This window comes from Mesoplodon bidens (genome assembly GCF_964165515.1).
Source record: "Mesoplodon bidens genome assembly, chromosome: 16".
NCBI classification, from domain to species: domain Eukaryota; kingdom Metazoa; phylum Chordata; class Mammalia; order Artiodactyla; family Ziphiidae; genus Mesoplodon; species Mesoplodon bidens.
Genome location: NC_138173.1, coordinates 46,790,851 through 46,806,100, shown reverse-complemented (window position 1 = coordinate 46,806,100; position 15,250 = coordinate 46,790,851). Strand labels below are relative to the sequence as shown.

At 33.7% G+C, this 15,250-nt stretch overlaps 1 protein-coding gene across 8 annotated transcripts in view; it reads right to left on the bottom strand.

Annotated features, from left to right (window-relative positions):
- Nucleotides 1-15,250, bottom strand: part of RIMS2 (regulating synaptic membrane exocytosis 2) — a 568,944-nt gene that overhangs the window by 126,635 nt on the left and 427,059 nt on the right. For 7 of the 8 annotated variants that reach the window (XM_081258177.1, XM_081258180.1, XM_081258182.1 and 4 more), the window contains one exon: nucleotides 5,351-5,523. In XM_081258177.1, coding sequence (XP_081114303.1) covers nucleotides 5,351-5,523 — 173 coding nt within the window. Of the gene's footprint in view, nucleotides 1-5,350; nucleotides 5,524-11,324; nucleotides 11,502-15,250 lie in introns of those variants that run through there. The other variant, XM_081258181.1, reaches the window with a different exon arrangement.

The following is a 15,250-nucleotide window of genomic DNA, read 5'->3' as shown; positions in this document are numbered from 1 at the left end:
GAGCCAATAAATGAATACAGCACAGTTGCAGGTTTCAAGATCAATTTATAAAAATAAATTGTGTTTCTATATACTAGCAATGATCAGTCTCAAAATGAAATTAATAAAAGAATTCCACTTACAATAGCACCAAAAATAAAATACTTGGAATAAATTTTTAAAAAAGAAGCATATGTTCCCTGAAAACTGTGAAACATCATCTAGAGAAAGTAAACATAAATAAATGGAACACCTTGTGCTCATGATTAGAAGACAACATTTTTTAAGACGGCAATAATCCCCAATTGATCTAATTAAACACAATCCCAGTCAAAAAGCGCAGCTGCCTTTTTCCCCCCAAATTGACAAGCTGACCATAGTATTCATTAGGAAATATAAGCAACCCAAAAGAGAGGAAGGACAGCATCATAACCACTTGGAGGGTGTTTGTTTTAAAAATGCAAATTCCTGGGTCCTTACATGATCAAAATTCTAAGAGTGATATTCGGTGTTTTTTTAAAAAGTCCCCTTTTTATGCACAATCATAAAACAGAGGAGGTCTATAACATAGGAGTAAATATGCAGTACACGTCGTTATATTACATAGTCAGGAAAATGTATTATCACATTTTAACTCTGATCTGTAACTCTGATCTGTAAGTTAGCAGTAATAAATATTTCATTAACAATTATTCTGCTTGCCCTTTTAAAGACTATAAGAACTTTCTGCTAGATAATTTATATGGCTTAAGCCTTAAAAACAGCTATTCATGAATATTTGAACTGATGCCATCTTTTTCCTTTAAAAAATTTTCCTATCTCAAGAATGTTTTCTTTAAAAAGAGAAAACATAATTCCATACCGTTTATAGACATGCCTGAGAACTAAAATTTTTTTGACTTTTGAAACTTTTAATTTATATTTTGGTCTTACAAATAATCATTTTTAAATTGACTCTTCTGTAAGAATGTAAAGCACAAAAATTTGCTAAATATCAGATCCACACAAATCCTCAAAAGGTTTTCTGTGTACTCTTCATTAATGCAGATCTTTTTGTGAATATTTCACTCTTACCATAGATCTTGAACCTGTTTTACAATAATGAAGCCATAAAGTTTTTAGGCAGTGCATTCATTATAAACTGTAACATTTCTATTAAAAGGAAAGCTGGGTAATACAAAAATATGAGAGGATCTGAGAAGCAGGCAATCTTTTGAGGCTTGGTATATCTTATTTTGTTATCTATGAAAATTTATAGATAACGAGTTTCTTGAATTATTTTTTCTTGTGTCTTACATGCCCAGGACAGAACCTGGGGGAATGGATGAGTAATCTGATCACAAAGCTACCAAATATTGTTGGTTTTGACAATACTATACTGTTCAATATTTGTTTTTCTATCTTCCACTGCAGATTTACTTAAGATCTCCACTTCTTGTGCCAAATTCTTCCATCAAATATCCTTGTGAATTAGTTTAGGTTTCTTGATGAAATTTTCTGGATATGGAGCTATCCTTAAACATCCATCCACACAAGTCTAAGAAACTGCTTCACCCTCAGGCTTAGAAGTTTAGAAATGCTTAATTTCACCTCTATCCCCCAGTTCATAGTATATATTGCCTGACAAATTTTCTGAATAAATATTGGTTGAACGAATGATTTCTCCTTACATCTGAACACTTTTTTTCTGGGCCAGCCTACCACATATATATGGTATGTAATCAGCAAATGTAGATAGATATAAAATTTAAAGCATACCTATGTACACAGAGTGAGAAACATATTTTAAATGGTAAATATAATTTTGGATTTTCTAGAAATGATTACCAAATAATCATTAATGGTAGGGGGGCATTTAACCAGGCTAATATACATGTGTGGAAATATAAATAGCTAAATGTGAATGTATTATTTATTAATCAACTTTGAAAAAATATTATATTCAAATATTTAATGGACCTTTTTTTGAATTTACCTTTTTGCTATTCATTTCCTACTAGTACATTCAGAAGACTTACTTTAATAGACTTACTATAACACAAACAACATAATTCTGTATCACACAATGAGATACAATTACTGTAATGAAAATAGCAACTAAAATGGATTTGGTTCTTTGTAGTCACTGTGTTAATTTTAAGTATACCAGCATTGCTATAGATACTTAAACCCTGAAGTCAGAAAAAGTTTTTTCCTTTACAAAATTTGGATAACAAGTAAACGTCAATGATGCATTATAGAATAAGATTATTTCCAATAACGTTGTATGAGCACATAAGTTGTTTTTGGCATTTAAACAATCTATGATTCTGTTCATCAACTACCAAAACAAAATGTTACTGGCAGTAGTACTCAGACATAGCTTCTCTTGGAATAAAGACTGTTCATTTTATTCTGAGAAATGAAAGCAAATTCAAGATCCTATGCTGCAATAATTAATGAGCAACACCAGCATTTTCTCACAAATAATTGCAGTTGACACTTTTTGCCATCATATGGAATATATGTTCCCTAGAGACATCAGCCTGGCCCCCTAAAGTTTACAGTTGTGAAAGTATTATATAGTTACTTAAGCGGAGTACAATGCCTTGATGACTCATCGCTAGGAATATACCATCTTTCCCTTTCCTGTGTAAAAAATAATGTGGTCTTTTCAAGAAGAAAATGGTGAAGAAAGTAATATTAAAAAATCGAGAACTCAAGGTTATGATCTTCAAACTTTTCCCCACCAAGCCAGATATGCTAACATAGGCTTTTGGCTCCAGGCAGACACCAAGGGGCTCATGTGTTCTCCTTTACAGTTTATAGAATGGAAAACACATTAGAGGCTCACATTTTGCTCTGCTTTTGGAAGAAAGGAAACTCTGTGTCTCTTTCCAAGGAAATCTTGGAAAGCTTTTCTCTGTGAATTAATGATGAAATGACCCTATGCCAAACAAACCAGAAAAATGGTCTTCATTAATAAGGTAATGTAATTATCAAAAGTTAGATAAACAACGAAATAGACTTGAAATTCCTAGTTTAGACTCGAATCACAAAATATGCCTAATTTGATTTACTTTCAGGTTTCGTGTCTGTTACACAGAAACCTTCATAGATCACAGATATAGTTAAATATACCAATCTGAGACAGAAAGTGAAGTGTCACAGAATTAGACCACTGAATTGTATACCCAGGGGGTAAACATTTATTCCAATTATCTTTCTCATTAACTCTGAGTAAAGCACAAACTGAGATTGGATTTAGATACAATAAAGCAAAATTTGGCTTACAATCGGGGTGAGTATTATGCCAAGTGCATACTAGCACAAAATCAAGGTCTGGATGGATTACTAGAAAACCAAATTCCTCCAAAATGCACATGATTTGCAATTCTCATTCTCAGAGAAATGTAACTAGACAGATCTCATCTCCTCAGGCAGAAGGATGGAGTCTACTGCGGACTTGTGCTGACATGACTTTCAGTACAGCACTGTAAAGATGGCTTCATACTTACTTAGTGCATTGTGTTATGAAAATGAAAACATAGTTGTTGTTATGCCTTGCTGATTATGTTTCTCCCCTTTTTCCCCTGTTCAAAGCTCCTTCTCTGGCAGTTTCTCTAGCTGAATGAATTTCTAGAGAGGGCTACGCCAACATGTCTGCCTTCTAATAAGCCCTAAGGCCTCTATCTTCTCAGAGTATCAAAGAGCACTGTTCCTACTCCACAATCTTCCCCAGGAATCAAAACTGCACTAGACCCCACCAGATAACTATGACGAGGCAAGGGACTTGCTTTTTTCTTTATTCAGAGACAGAATAAAGCTTACTTTTTGCTACCTATTTTGCCATTCATTTTAAAAGTTCTAGTATATAATATTTCTTATAGTACAGGCTACATTTTTTCAGCCCCTTAAGAACCTCATTTTAAAGGTTTGACTCCACAAATGAGGAAGATATACAGTAATTCATGCTAAAAAAAACTAAAGGGAAATTTACCTTTGATCCACCGAGTCAAAAAGAACTTGAAAACCCAATTAAATCAGACTCTCAGAGCTATGGTATACAAATTAAAGACTGTTTAATAAATCAATCTGTTAGGTAATAATTTGCTAACATTAATTAGTTGCATTAGAAGCTAAATAGATAAAACACAAGAAAATAAACTAAATGTAAATGGCAAAATAGTTTTTAAGGGTAGGAGAAAGGACATTACTAATAGGAAATGTCTACGAAAATGAGCAAATTTTACCTGTCATCATCTTGCGAGAATTGCTTTTGCAAATCCTCTTTATTCCACTGTTCTTTTTCTTTCCCTTGTTCAGGTATATCTTGTGTTTTTTCCTCGTCTCCTGATTCTCTGTTTTTCTCCTTATTACATATTTTTGTAATCTCTTTCCCTTTCTCATTCTCATTAATTCTTTCTTCCTTTACCTCTTCCTCCTCATGAACTATCTCTTCATGCTTATCCCCTTCTTTCCCTCCCTCTTCTATTCCCTTTGGCCTTTTGAAAGCAACATAAATTGAAGGCATGCAAATAAACACAAAAAAGAAAGAAAAAGTCAAGAAAAAATGCATACAAAATTAAATAGAAAAGTAATGATAACTACTAAAACATAAATAAAATGACATCTTTTAAGCATTGAAACCTTTTTCTCCAGTGTACACCAGAGAAGCACCATGTAAGCAACACTTAAATCATAATTGTTTTTAAGTCATGTTTTCCTGTTACAAAGTTGTATGGAAAAAAGTTGTGGTCTCTCCATTATTGTTTTTTCTGATCCAGTAGGAGTAAAAAAAGACTAATTTAGCTCAGGTGTCCATAAAGTCTATAGGTTGGGTGATAAATGAAAATTATACTAACAAACATACATTACGTTTATAAATTTTCTTGAGAAACTGAGAACCTTTTCCATGCATTTATAAAAAGTTTCAAGAGGATGGGAGAGCACCTTACTAAAAAAGTAATGTTCTTGTGTTTTCTGAATTACTAAAATGTATTCAGCTAGGAAAAATCCCCTCTAAAATATGATTTTTCATATTCCTTAGAATATTAAAAAATTCAGGTCTTCACTTAACCAGCACTTTAATTTCAGTAAAGATATAATAACAGAATTACTTTTTAAATAAGAAACATGAAAAAATAGCTAATGATACTATTTCAAATAATCTAGTAAGAAAATAGTTATAAGTTCTGTAAAACTTTTCTGTGCAAGAAATTTGAAATGGAGACCAAAATATAATTAAAAGTAATCTGTACAGAAGTTCTTATTGTCTTAATGATATATATTAACCTTTTAGAAGTAAAAGATTTTACATTTATCCAAAGAAAAATAAAGACCTTCTAAAATATATTTAGAGGAACTTCCTGCTTAAAGTCCCCTTACTCACCTGATTTTCTTATTTCCTCTTGGCCGTTCCGATTGGACAGACATGTAGCTTGTGCTGCTGAAACGAGAAGCACTACTAGTCCTTGAAACCGCAGATATATCACTTACATCACTGTCCGAAGATTTAGTGGAAATATTATCTGCCCCTCTATGAGGATCCCATCCTGATCGATACTGTTAACACAGATTGACAAATACGCAGAAGTTGTCAGTATTACCACACAAAGCAATTATTCACTTCTCCTATTTCAGCACTTTAATTGTCCACAGAGGATACTGCAAAACCCCACTCAGTTGCATATAAAACAAAAGTGAATGGCAATTATCCTAAAAGAAAAATTCAGTTTATATGAAACTCTTGTTTTTAGCAATGACAATTAGAGAATTTTTACCACACCCAGATGAAGACCATTAAAACAGTTTCACAACAGGAATGGCCTCAGGGAAGAACATTTAGGTAAAATCTGGGAAATAAACATTTGGCTTAATATTAGGAAGAAAAAGTTTTTTTATTTCTGAATTTGAAAAAAAAAGTATGATGAAGTTGCCATTGTAACTTATAAAAACCAATTTTAGTAGCATCAATTTTCTCTTTAATCCATTATGCTTCACTGAAAACCTAGAGATAATACAAAATCTAATTATTAAAACACTAACTTTTTAAAGAAAAGCCAAGAGAAAAGAGAAAGTTTAATTTCTGAATGGTTGCTGGAATTTTGATGAATCCTAGAAGTACTAGAAAAAATCGTTATTATTTACAATAGTTCAAACTTTCTGGAACTGAAATAATCAGATGGTCATCTGGCACAGCCAGGGTGCAGGGTGTTCTGGGTGTTCAAATATTCTGATAAATTGAAAACCTTCATAAATGCTTTATGTTAATGACATGTGGAATGTAAAAAAGAACAGGTTTTGAAGTCTGAAAAATGTGGAGTAAGGAAAACTTGCTAGCTGGGTAAACTTGAGCAAATTATTTCACCTTTAAAACACTGTTTATAAAATAATAGGGAAAATAATATCTTCCTTGCAGGGCTGTTTTGAAAATAAGAAATAATACATGTGTGGTGTCTGGTATAATATAAAATAATGCAGCCAGTATTATTACTGTATGATTACCACCTGATGGCTATTACTAGGTTAACAGACTATCTGCTAATAGATTTTTTTTGTAAATATGCTCTTAAACATAATGGTGAAAAATCCTTACTTCTTCAATTTCACAATGGAGATCTTTTAAATCATAGATACTGGCAAATTTCATAAAGCATTAGAAAGATGATTATCTTATATAAACCATTTACTGTGACTTGAATAATCATTACCCCAATAAATAGTTCTGTATGAACAACAATTCACTGAAAATATTAGCTAGATATAAACATTTTGGTAAGACAAGTTGAATGGCAGTAGGGTGTAGCGTAAACATTAGATCAGATTCAAATGAGATGTTTTCTTCCCCCCAGTATCTTGTTGTATATTTTTGAGTTAATAACTGATCATTTTCTTTAAATGTAAAATATAAGAATTATTTTGAAGGCTACACAAAATTTTAATAATCAAATCCTTAATCTAGAAATATATATTTATATTAGGTGAGATATGGCCTTTCTTAATCCACTGTAACTTTTGACTTTGTTGGAATTCTCAATTATCAAAAAAAAATACAGTTAAATTCTTCAAAAAGTTATTGCCTTTTTTCCAGGAAATATCTATGTAAATAGAACTGTTATGTTTGATTTTAAAAGGAAGACTATTTATTTACAGTGGATTTATTTGGAGAACATTTAGTCCATGGTATACTTTTTCAAACTAAGGTCATCTTAAAATATCAAAAACAATTTACTTTAAATGACAATGTCTTCAGCCATTGCCTAGAATAGCATTTCAGTGGTTGGATCCAATATTATCTATGTTAACCATTATATTTAAAAATATATATATATAATATATATATACATATATAGCCAGTATACACTGGCTAGCATAGATAACGTTGGATATATGTATATATGTATTTTTTCCATGCTATTTATTAAAAGTAAATTTGATCTCAAGTTGAGACACAAATGGAAGTAATTTCCATTTTTGGATATTTCATATATATATGAAAAATGGATGTTTCAAGAAATTTTTCAAAATTATTAAATTGTTCCCAATACTACACTGTATTGGGAGAACTCTATCTTACTCATTCTTAGAATTTATAATAAAAAGGAGAGGCATATTGCTATTTATGTCTTTAAAAATAATTTATCATTGAATAGAAAAGCAGTTTTGGTATTATATTTTTTTCTTTGCTTTTGCTCATGGGATTACTATATCATCTAAATGCAAATGAAAAGCCACAACTTTTAACTTCAGGAAGTATTAAGGGTAAATGTAATCATGAAAAGCACATGCTCTGGAGTGAGACTGAATCATTAGTATGAATCTTGGCTACATAAATTATTAGGTTTGTGATCCTGAGTTCCAGTTTTTATCTGTTAAAATGTGGACAACAATCATACCCATCTCCTAGGTTTGCTGCAAGAATTAAATAAAATAATGTACATAAAGCACTTAGCACAATATTGGACACATAAGAAGTGTTTAATAAATGACAAATGATGACAATGATGATCATGATGATTAGATCGTAGCTGAATACTGGCTTAGTATCAATTCCAGGAATATATTTACCAAAAGAAATATTAGGTAAAATACCCAAGAGTAAATTTATTATTTTAAGACTGCTCTAAGCTATAATAAAAATGTAACTATTTCTATATATATCTAAGAGACATATTTCAGAAAATATATTTATAAAGCAAAATAAATATTATTTTTTTAGCAAAAAATAGCAAAATATTAAATCAAACTTTCCCCCTAGTATGTTCTCAGGCCTCACCTTCCCGTTTGGACAGGTTCATTCATATCTCATCGCCTCATAGGGAACTACTAATTCTCAACTGCAGGATAAGGAATAGCTTTATCTCAGCAGGAAATAAATGACACTTCTTGGCTGACATAGAAGATGCCTCATTTTTAATATTTGTTTCTGGTACTTTATCCTAATATCCAAAGCCACCTGGTACCTGTGTATCCCATGTCTTCCTGACTGCTTCTTTTCTGATTTTCTTTGCCTTCATTTCTGAATCCTAACTGCTTGTTGACTTTTGTATTTCAGTAGTTAGGATTCTGACTTTGCATATTCTAGCCTTTTTCTTTTCAGGTCATCATGACTTTTGATCCTGTTGCTATGATTCATAAGTACATACAGGCTAGCCTAAGGCTTAAGAATTTTTTTTGAAACACACATGGTATATACACATTGCACATATCTTTGGCTAAGACCTCTCAAATAATCTAGTTTGCTGAGCTAAAATTTTGGATATGCAAAATTTAAGGAAAGATAAGATTCCACATACTATAGTTTTAAGCCTTTATATAATTCATCACATGCTACCTCTTGTTATAGGTGTGTGTGTCTGTCTGTGTGTGTGTGTGTGTGTGAGTATATTCATATTTATTGGTAGTTTTCAAACCTTCTATTAGAATAAAAGCTCCAAAAAGCCAGAACAATATCTTCTTTATCTTTGTAAGTCTCTTAGCACCTAAGAGTCAAAGATTTAATTTAATTTAAACTTGGAGGTTTAGCTTTTGTACCAGTAAGATAAGGATAAATTTCATTTTAAGGATTCTTGTGGGGAGTAAGAGAAATAATATATGCAAAATACCCAATCGTGTGCTTAGCGCATAGCAGCTGCTCATTTCCAACACCGAAAGCAGCGGGTCATAAATAAAAAGACACTGAATGGAATAGTTTAAATAAAGAAAAACTACAAATTAGCTAAAAGCTCTAGTTTGATGATTTTGTTGTCTACCTAAGGCTTGTACCAAATGCATTTTTCTGTCTATTTCTAACATGTTTACCTTCGGGATATAGCTCAGGCTTCAGCTGAAAACTGTGCTGACTGGAGATCATTAAAGTCTTGGACGACAGTGAGGGAGCTTTTCCCGACAACATTTTGATGTTTTGTACATTACTATTAAGCAGATCATGAAGCAGAAAAATCTACGGGAAATTATTATTCTCCGGGATGTTCCAGACTCTAAAGTTCTTAAGTGGCCTGGAAAAGTTAATGTTCTCCCTATTTATCTAACATTAGTGGAAAATAACAGTACATCAGCACAGCTCTATTGCAAGGAAAGTTATTATCAAAATTTTATAATAATATTCCTGAGCAAAAAGTAAACTCAGATTTCTAAAATAAAATTTTCATTTTCTCCTGTATACTCATTTCAAGTTCTTAGATTAAGTAATTTCCTAGTTTGAGTTCTCTACAGCATCTCAGCAACTCAGGTCATTTGAGCTTTGTACATGAACCTCTATGAGACGTCCTTAAGCATTGCTTGTCTTCAATTTATTGAATCTCACCATAAAACTGCAAATTATTGTCTAAAGCTCTAGTCCAAGAATTGGTTATGGCAAAATACTGGGAAGCAAGAAAGCCCATGTTTGAAGAAAAAAATTTTAGGCTATCAAGAAGTACTTGGAGGAATAGTTACATCATATTCAGAGAGAAAACATGAGTAGATCGAAAAGTAGGAAAAAACTGGGGCAAACGTAATCTTTGGAAGATAAGAGAGAGGCTGAATTTCTGGCCAGGGCTCTTGATATCAGTCTGGCGGGTCTAGACGAGAAAAGAACAGAGCAGAGGGGGTCCTGGCACTGTGGTAAATGAAACAATCATATGAGCAAGAAGACGCTCTCACTTGCATCATCTTATTTTTATTCCATATAATAATTCAAAGAGAGTAGAAGTTGTGTTTTGTTAGTAGCACAACTGTAGGTACTTGTTTTTTGAGGAGCTATTTCCAGATGAGTTTTTCTCTGTCTTAGCCAAAGTTCTTATCATGGTCTGATTTGAATGCTGACTGTGTAAAACTCTGCTTGTCAACAGATAATTTTCTTTAGATTGGACTCCTAAAGAAGGTATTTTGTGTTAAGTTCTCTACTTTGGAGGGAGAAGACAGTGAGGAAAGGCCACAGAAAACTGAGGGTTAATTTAAGATTTAGTTTTGTAAACAGTATCCTGCAAATGAAATCCCAGCTAGAAAACTCTTTAATTCCTTCAAAGAGAATTAATCACTGCCTTGAGTATTCCTAAACTACTTTATTTATGCCTTTCTTATACTTTTTATCATGTCTCTCTTTCTCAGTCTCTGTCTCTCTCCTATCTATCTATCATCTGTCATCTATCTATCTATCATCTATTTATCTACCATCTATCTATCCTGCTATATTATAAATTCCTTGAGGATAATTACTGTCATATTTATTTTAGTATTCCCGTTATCTAGATCAGTAGTGCCTGACTAGAAACTCAATGAATGTTTAATGAATAGAAATGAGTGGAATGGTTGTTTTATCTGGGCTATATACTGAGGTATTATCTCCAGTATGAAGTACTAAATCAGAGTATAAACTACTGTAATGATAGCTGAATAGAGTTGAGTCACTTAATCCTTTCATTCTCTGTGATGGGTATAGATAGGAAGTGGTGTGTTTATATGTATTTAACAACCAGCTATCCAAAAGGAAAAAGTTCTGATTTACAGAGTTGGCTCATTTCTGAAGGCTAAATACTCCCACTGTGGCTGATTTCAAGTTACCAAATGGTCACTGAATGCAGAGTTGGTGCATACCACCAGGGGCGGGGGCTTAGACATAAATGCATTATTTGTAGGACTCACAAAGACTTGTTAGGAGAAAAGATGTACAGGACAACAAGATATCATACCTGCAAACTACTCATCTTGTGAAAGATGGAACAATAACAGCTTAAGATAAAGAAACACAATTGCAGACAGAGTAGCCATTAGCTTGGAGGCAAAGATTTACTAAAGAGCCACTGTCTCTTGGTCTGAAGGAAATCTGTAAGTTTCCTGGAGAATTTGTAGAAGAGGAATTAATGCTAGTAGTCAATGCTGACTTTCTCAAAGGTTTGGCTCTGTGGGAACTCTGTGTCTCTTAGTAATTAGCTGTTCAAGGAACCTCATCCTTTATTTACTTCCATTGATTCCTCACAATTTTCAGAGATGGAAAGGCCAGTTCTGCGATGAAATCCCAGGTTTAGAAATCTCAGGTAGCTGCAGAGCTTGTGCTTTTGCCTTTAACAAATGCATTTACTATTTTCCTTCTCAGGATCCTTAACTCTTCCCCCATTCTAATCTATCATTTACTAGAACTGTTCTCAAAAAACAAACAAATACTAAAAATGTCCTAATTTATCAGCCAGTAGTGTCTTCTTTCTTGATTTTGCTATTACATCTAATATTGTTGAAGTCCTCTCTTTTCCTGAAACTTTTCCATAATGGCTTCTCAGATAATGTCACTCATGGTTTCTCCCCTATCTCTCTAACTATTTATTCTTTTTTAAAATTTTTATTTATTTATTTATTTTTGGCTGCATTGGGTCTTTGTTGCTGCGTGTGCAGGCTTTCTCCAGTTGCGGCGAGCGGGGGCTACTCTTCGTTGCAGTGCTCAGGCTTCTCATCGCGGTGGCTTCTCTTATTGTGGAGCACGGGCTCTAGGCGCGTGGGCTTCAGTAGTTGTGGCACGCAAGCTCAGTAGTTGTGGCTCGTGGGCTCTAGAGTGCAGACTCAGTAGCTGTGGCACACGGGTTTAGTTGCTCCGCGGCCTGTGGGATCTTCCCAGACCAGGGCTCGAAACCGTGTCCCCTGCATTGGCAGGCGGATTCTTAACCACTGCGCCACCAGGGAAGGCCTCTAACTATTTATTCTTAATCTCCTTTGCTGGCGTCACTTTCTCTAACCTGATTTTAAATTATATTCTCCCCAAATTTCAATCTTTAGCCTTCTTTTCTTTTCACTATATGTATTCCCACAGAATGATCGAATCCATTATCTACCCATGTAATGACTAAAAAATCCTTATCTTTCCCCCTCACTTCTCTCCCAAGCTTCAGACCTGTATTTCCAGGGCATCTAACAGGACATCTACCATATGTTGTTTTGTAGATACATCGATTTCAATGTGGCCAAAATCAAATTTATTCTCTTTCACTCCAAACCAGCTGTTCTTGTATCTCTTATATTTCCTCCATTATTTAATAACCAACTAAAACCTAGAAAACTTGTGAGTTATCTTTGACTTCTCTCTCTCCAATATTCTCCATTCTAAACAGTTAAGAAGTATCACTCATTTTATGCAAACAAATATCTTGATAAGCTACTTGGGACTTATGAATGGGTCCTTGGTCTTTCATATTCATAGTTAGAGTCTGTTATACCTACTTATTTGTCTCACTTGCTGTTGAATGTCTACCAATATTCTTTCTTCCCCTTTGTTCTTTACTAAAAGAATCAGATTTATTTTGGTGGTCTAACAGCAACAACAAAAAAAGAAAAGAACTTCATTTTTTAGGATCCCTTGTACCTAGGGTGATCCTTTCACTTGAGTCTGGCCTCTGAGGTATAAGCAGGAATTTAGGGGAAACAGTTTGGAGAGAACTATTACTTTTCTGATTACAGTGGGCTGGCTTAGCTGTTATGGTCTTTGCCTTTCCCTCTTGGCTTTTCTTTCTGATTGGAGTTTACATATGAGCCTATGTTAGTAGTCATTTTGTGACAATGGGGGTGAATGCCTTCCTGTAAGAAGAGGGAGCAGAAAGACAAGTTCTAAGAACAGAGAGTTTGGCTTTTGAAACAGTAGTACCAGCCCTGAACTGCTGCTTGAATTTCTTGCTTATGGGAAAAAAAAAAATCCTTATTTACTCAGATGACTTTGTCTGTTTATTTGTTATGAACATCTGAATGCTAACCCAAATGGTATATCACTCATCCTGTTCTGTGCCTGTTCTGACCTCATGGTAAAAAGGTACACTCTTTAACCATAATGTAGTCATCTAATTTTAATGATAAGAGCCAGTATAGCGTAATGACCGCAGGGTATAGAGTTAGAAGATATGAATGTGTAACTGCTCTCCCACTTACTGGTAGCTATGTGATTCTGGGCAAATCTCTTAACTTCTGTGAGCCTGATGTGAGCTTTGAATAAGATCACAGGTGTTGACACATAATAAATATTCATCATGATAATAATTAGGAATGTAACTGTAAGTTTTTATTATATGTAATAAGAAGTTTCCATGATGAAACTCCAGAAGCTCTAGATTTTGATACTCAATTTTCATCATCATTTGGCTATGATCTCAAATGTTTTATCTTGAATTGAAAAAACTTGAAAATAGCTATGAAAACTTTACAAGTCCCTATTCCATATCTCATTAAAAAAAATAAGGCATTGTCCTTTGACACCAGATTGGCTTATTTACTTAGGGTAGGATAACATTAAACCTGACTTGGAAATTCATGTTTTTTCATTCTTGAAACAGTTAACCTGTTTTTTTTTTTTTTTTTTTTTTTTTTTTTGAGGTACACGGGCCTCTCACTGTTGTGGCCTCTCCTGTTGCGGAGCACAGGCTCCAGACGCGCAGGCTCAGCGGCCATGGCTCACGGGCCCAGCCACTCCACGGCATGTGGGATCTTCCCGGACCGGGGCACGAACCCGTGTCCCCTGAATCGGCAGGCGGACTCTCAACCACTGCGCCACCAGGGAAGCCCCCTGGGTTGGTTTTTATAATTATGCTTATACTTGGCGTCAAGGAAAGTTAAACCAAAGAACATAACAATCCATGACCATAACACTAATAATTACTAAAATGTGAATAATTTTAATGGTTTAGAAACAACTTTCAAATATTTTATATATTATTTTCTTTTCCCCAACATCTAAGACAGCTATTACTTTTTAAATTTACAGATAATATGTATTAATACTTAGCCATTTATTATTTTAGATGTATCCACATAAGGTAAATAATTGGTTTCTTTTTCCACAGCTTTACTGAGTCTTAGATTTATTTTTATGCCATTTATTTTTCAGTAATATCCCAAACAAATGTCATCTGAAATTTCTACCTCAATCAAGAAGTCTGTTCTTCCCAGACCCTTAAATGTATTAATAACAATATCTCATTCCGATATACGTAACATTTCATTTACATCCAAGCTCAGAGAGAGTAGAACAGAATGCCTGCTGCTAGTGCAAAAACCAGTGAGTCCATTATTCTTCCACAAAAGGAGTTACTATTAAAGCAATTATACCATTATTATGATTAAATGCTTCTCCAAGCCCTCGGATTATAAACTTGTAAGATCCAGCTAGAATTAAGAAATATCATAAATAAACTCTCCTTAGTCATAAAATTCCTGACATTTAGTTCTTTGTAAACATCTTTATTTTGTGGCTTATTATGTAACTTTATAGAGAATATTTATATCTTTTATTAGGACATAGGGTGGTGATATTATAGATATTAAGTAGCAGGCTAGCATCCCAAAAGTTGTAACGGAAATAAGACATGAGAACATAGCAGTAGGATCATGGTCCTGGGAATCTATAACAGGCAAAAATACAAGAAAAATTAATGGATTGAGGACATGAAGTGGTGTTCCCTTTCAAATATTAGTACCTTAGAAAGTAATAAAGTAACTCAAGGTACTTGCATCTAAGAGAATCAGAGCTAAATAATAGCCTGAAAAACAACATATTATTGAAGAAACTAAAAGGGCCTGAGAATTGCCCTGATGGATCAAATTCAAGCACAGGGCAGATATAATTACATTCTGTTGAAAATCTGGAAGAGGCCCACTACCCTTACTCCTTGTGTGAGAAGGTAGGGTAGGATCAGCTGGATTTGCATGAAGACCATTTGGGGTGGAGTCAACAGTCAAGCATGGCAAGGAATGACAATTATGTCTTGCTCAAACTCTAGCAGTAGCATCTGAATAGGACTTCTTGTCTTTAACATCCTTTTCAAATTCATCTGAAGTA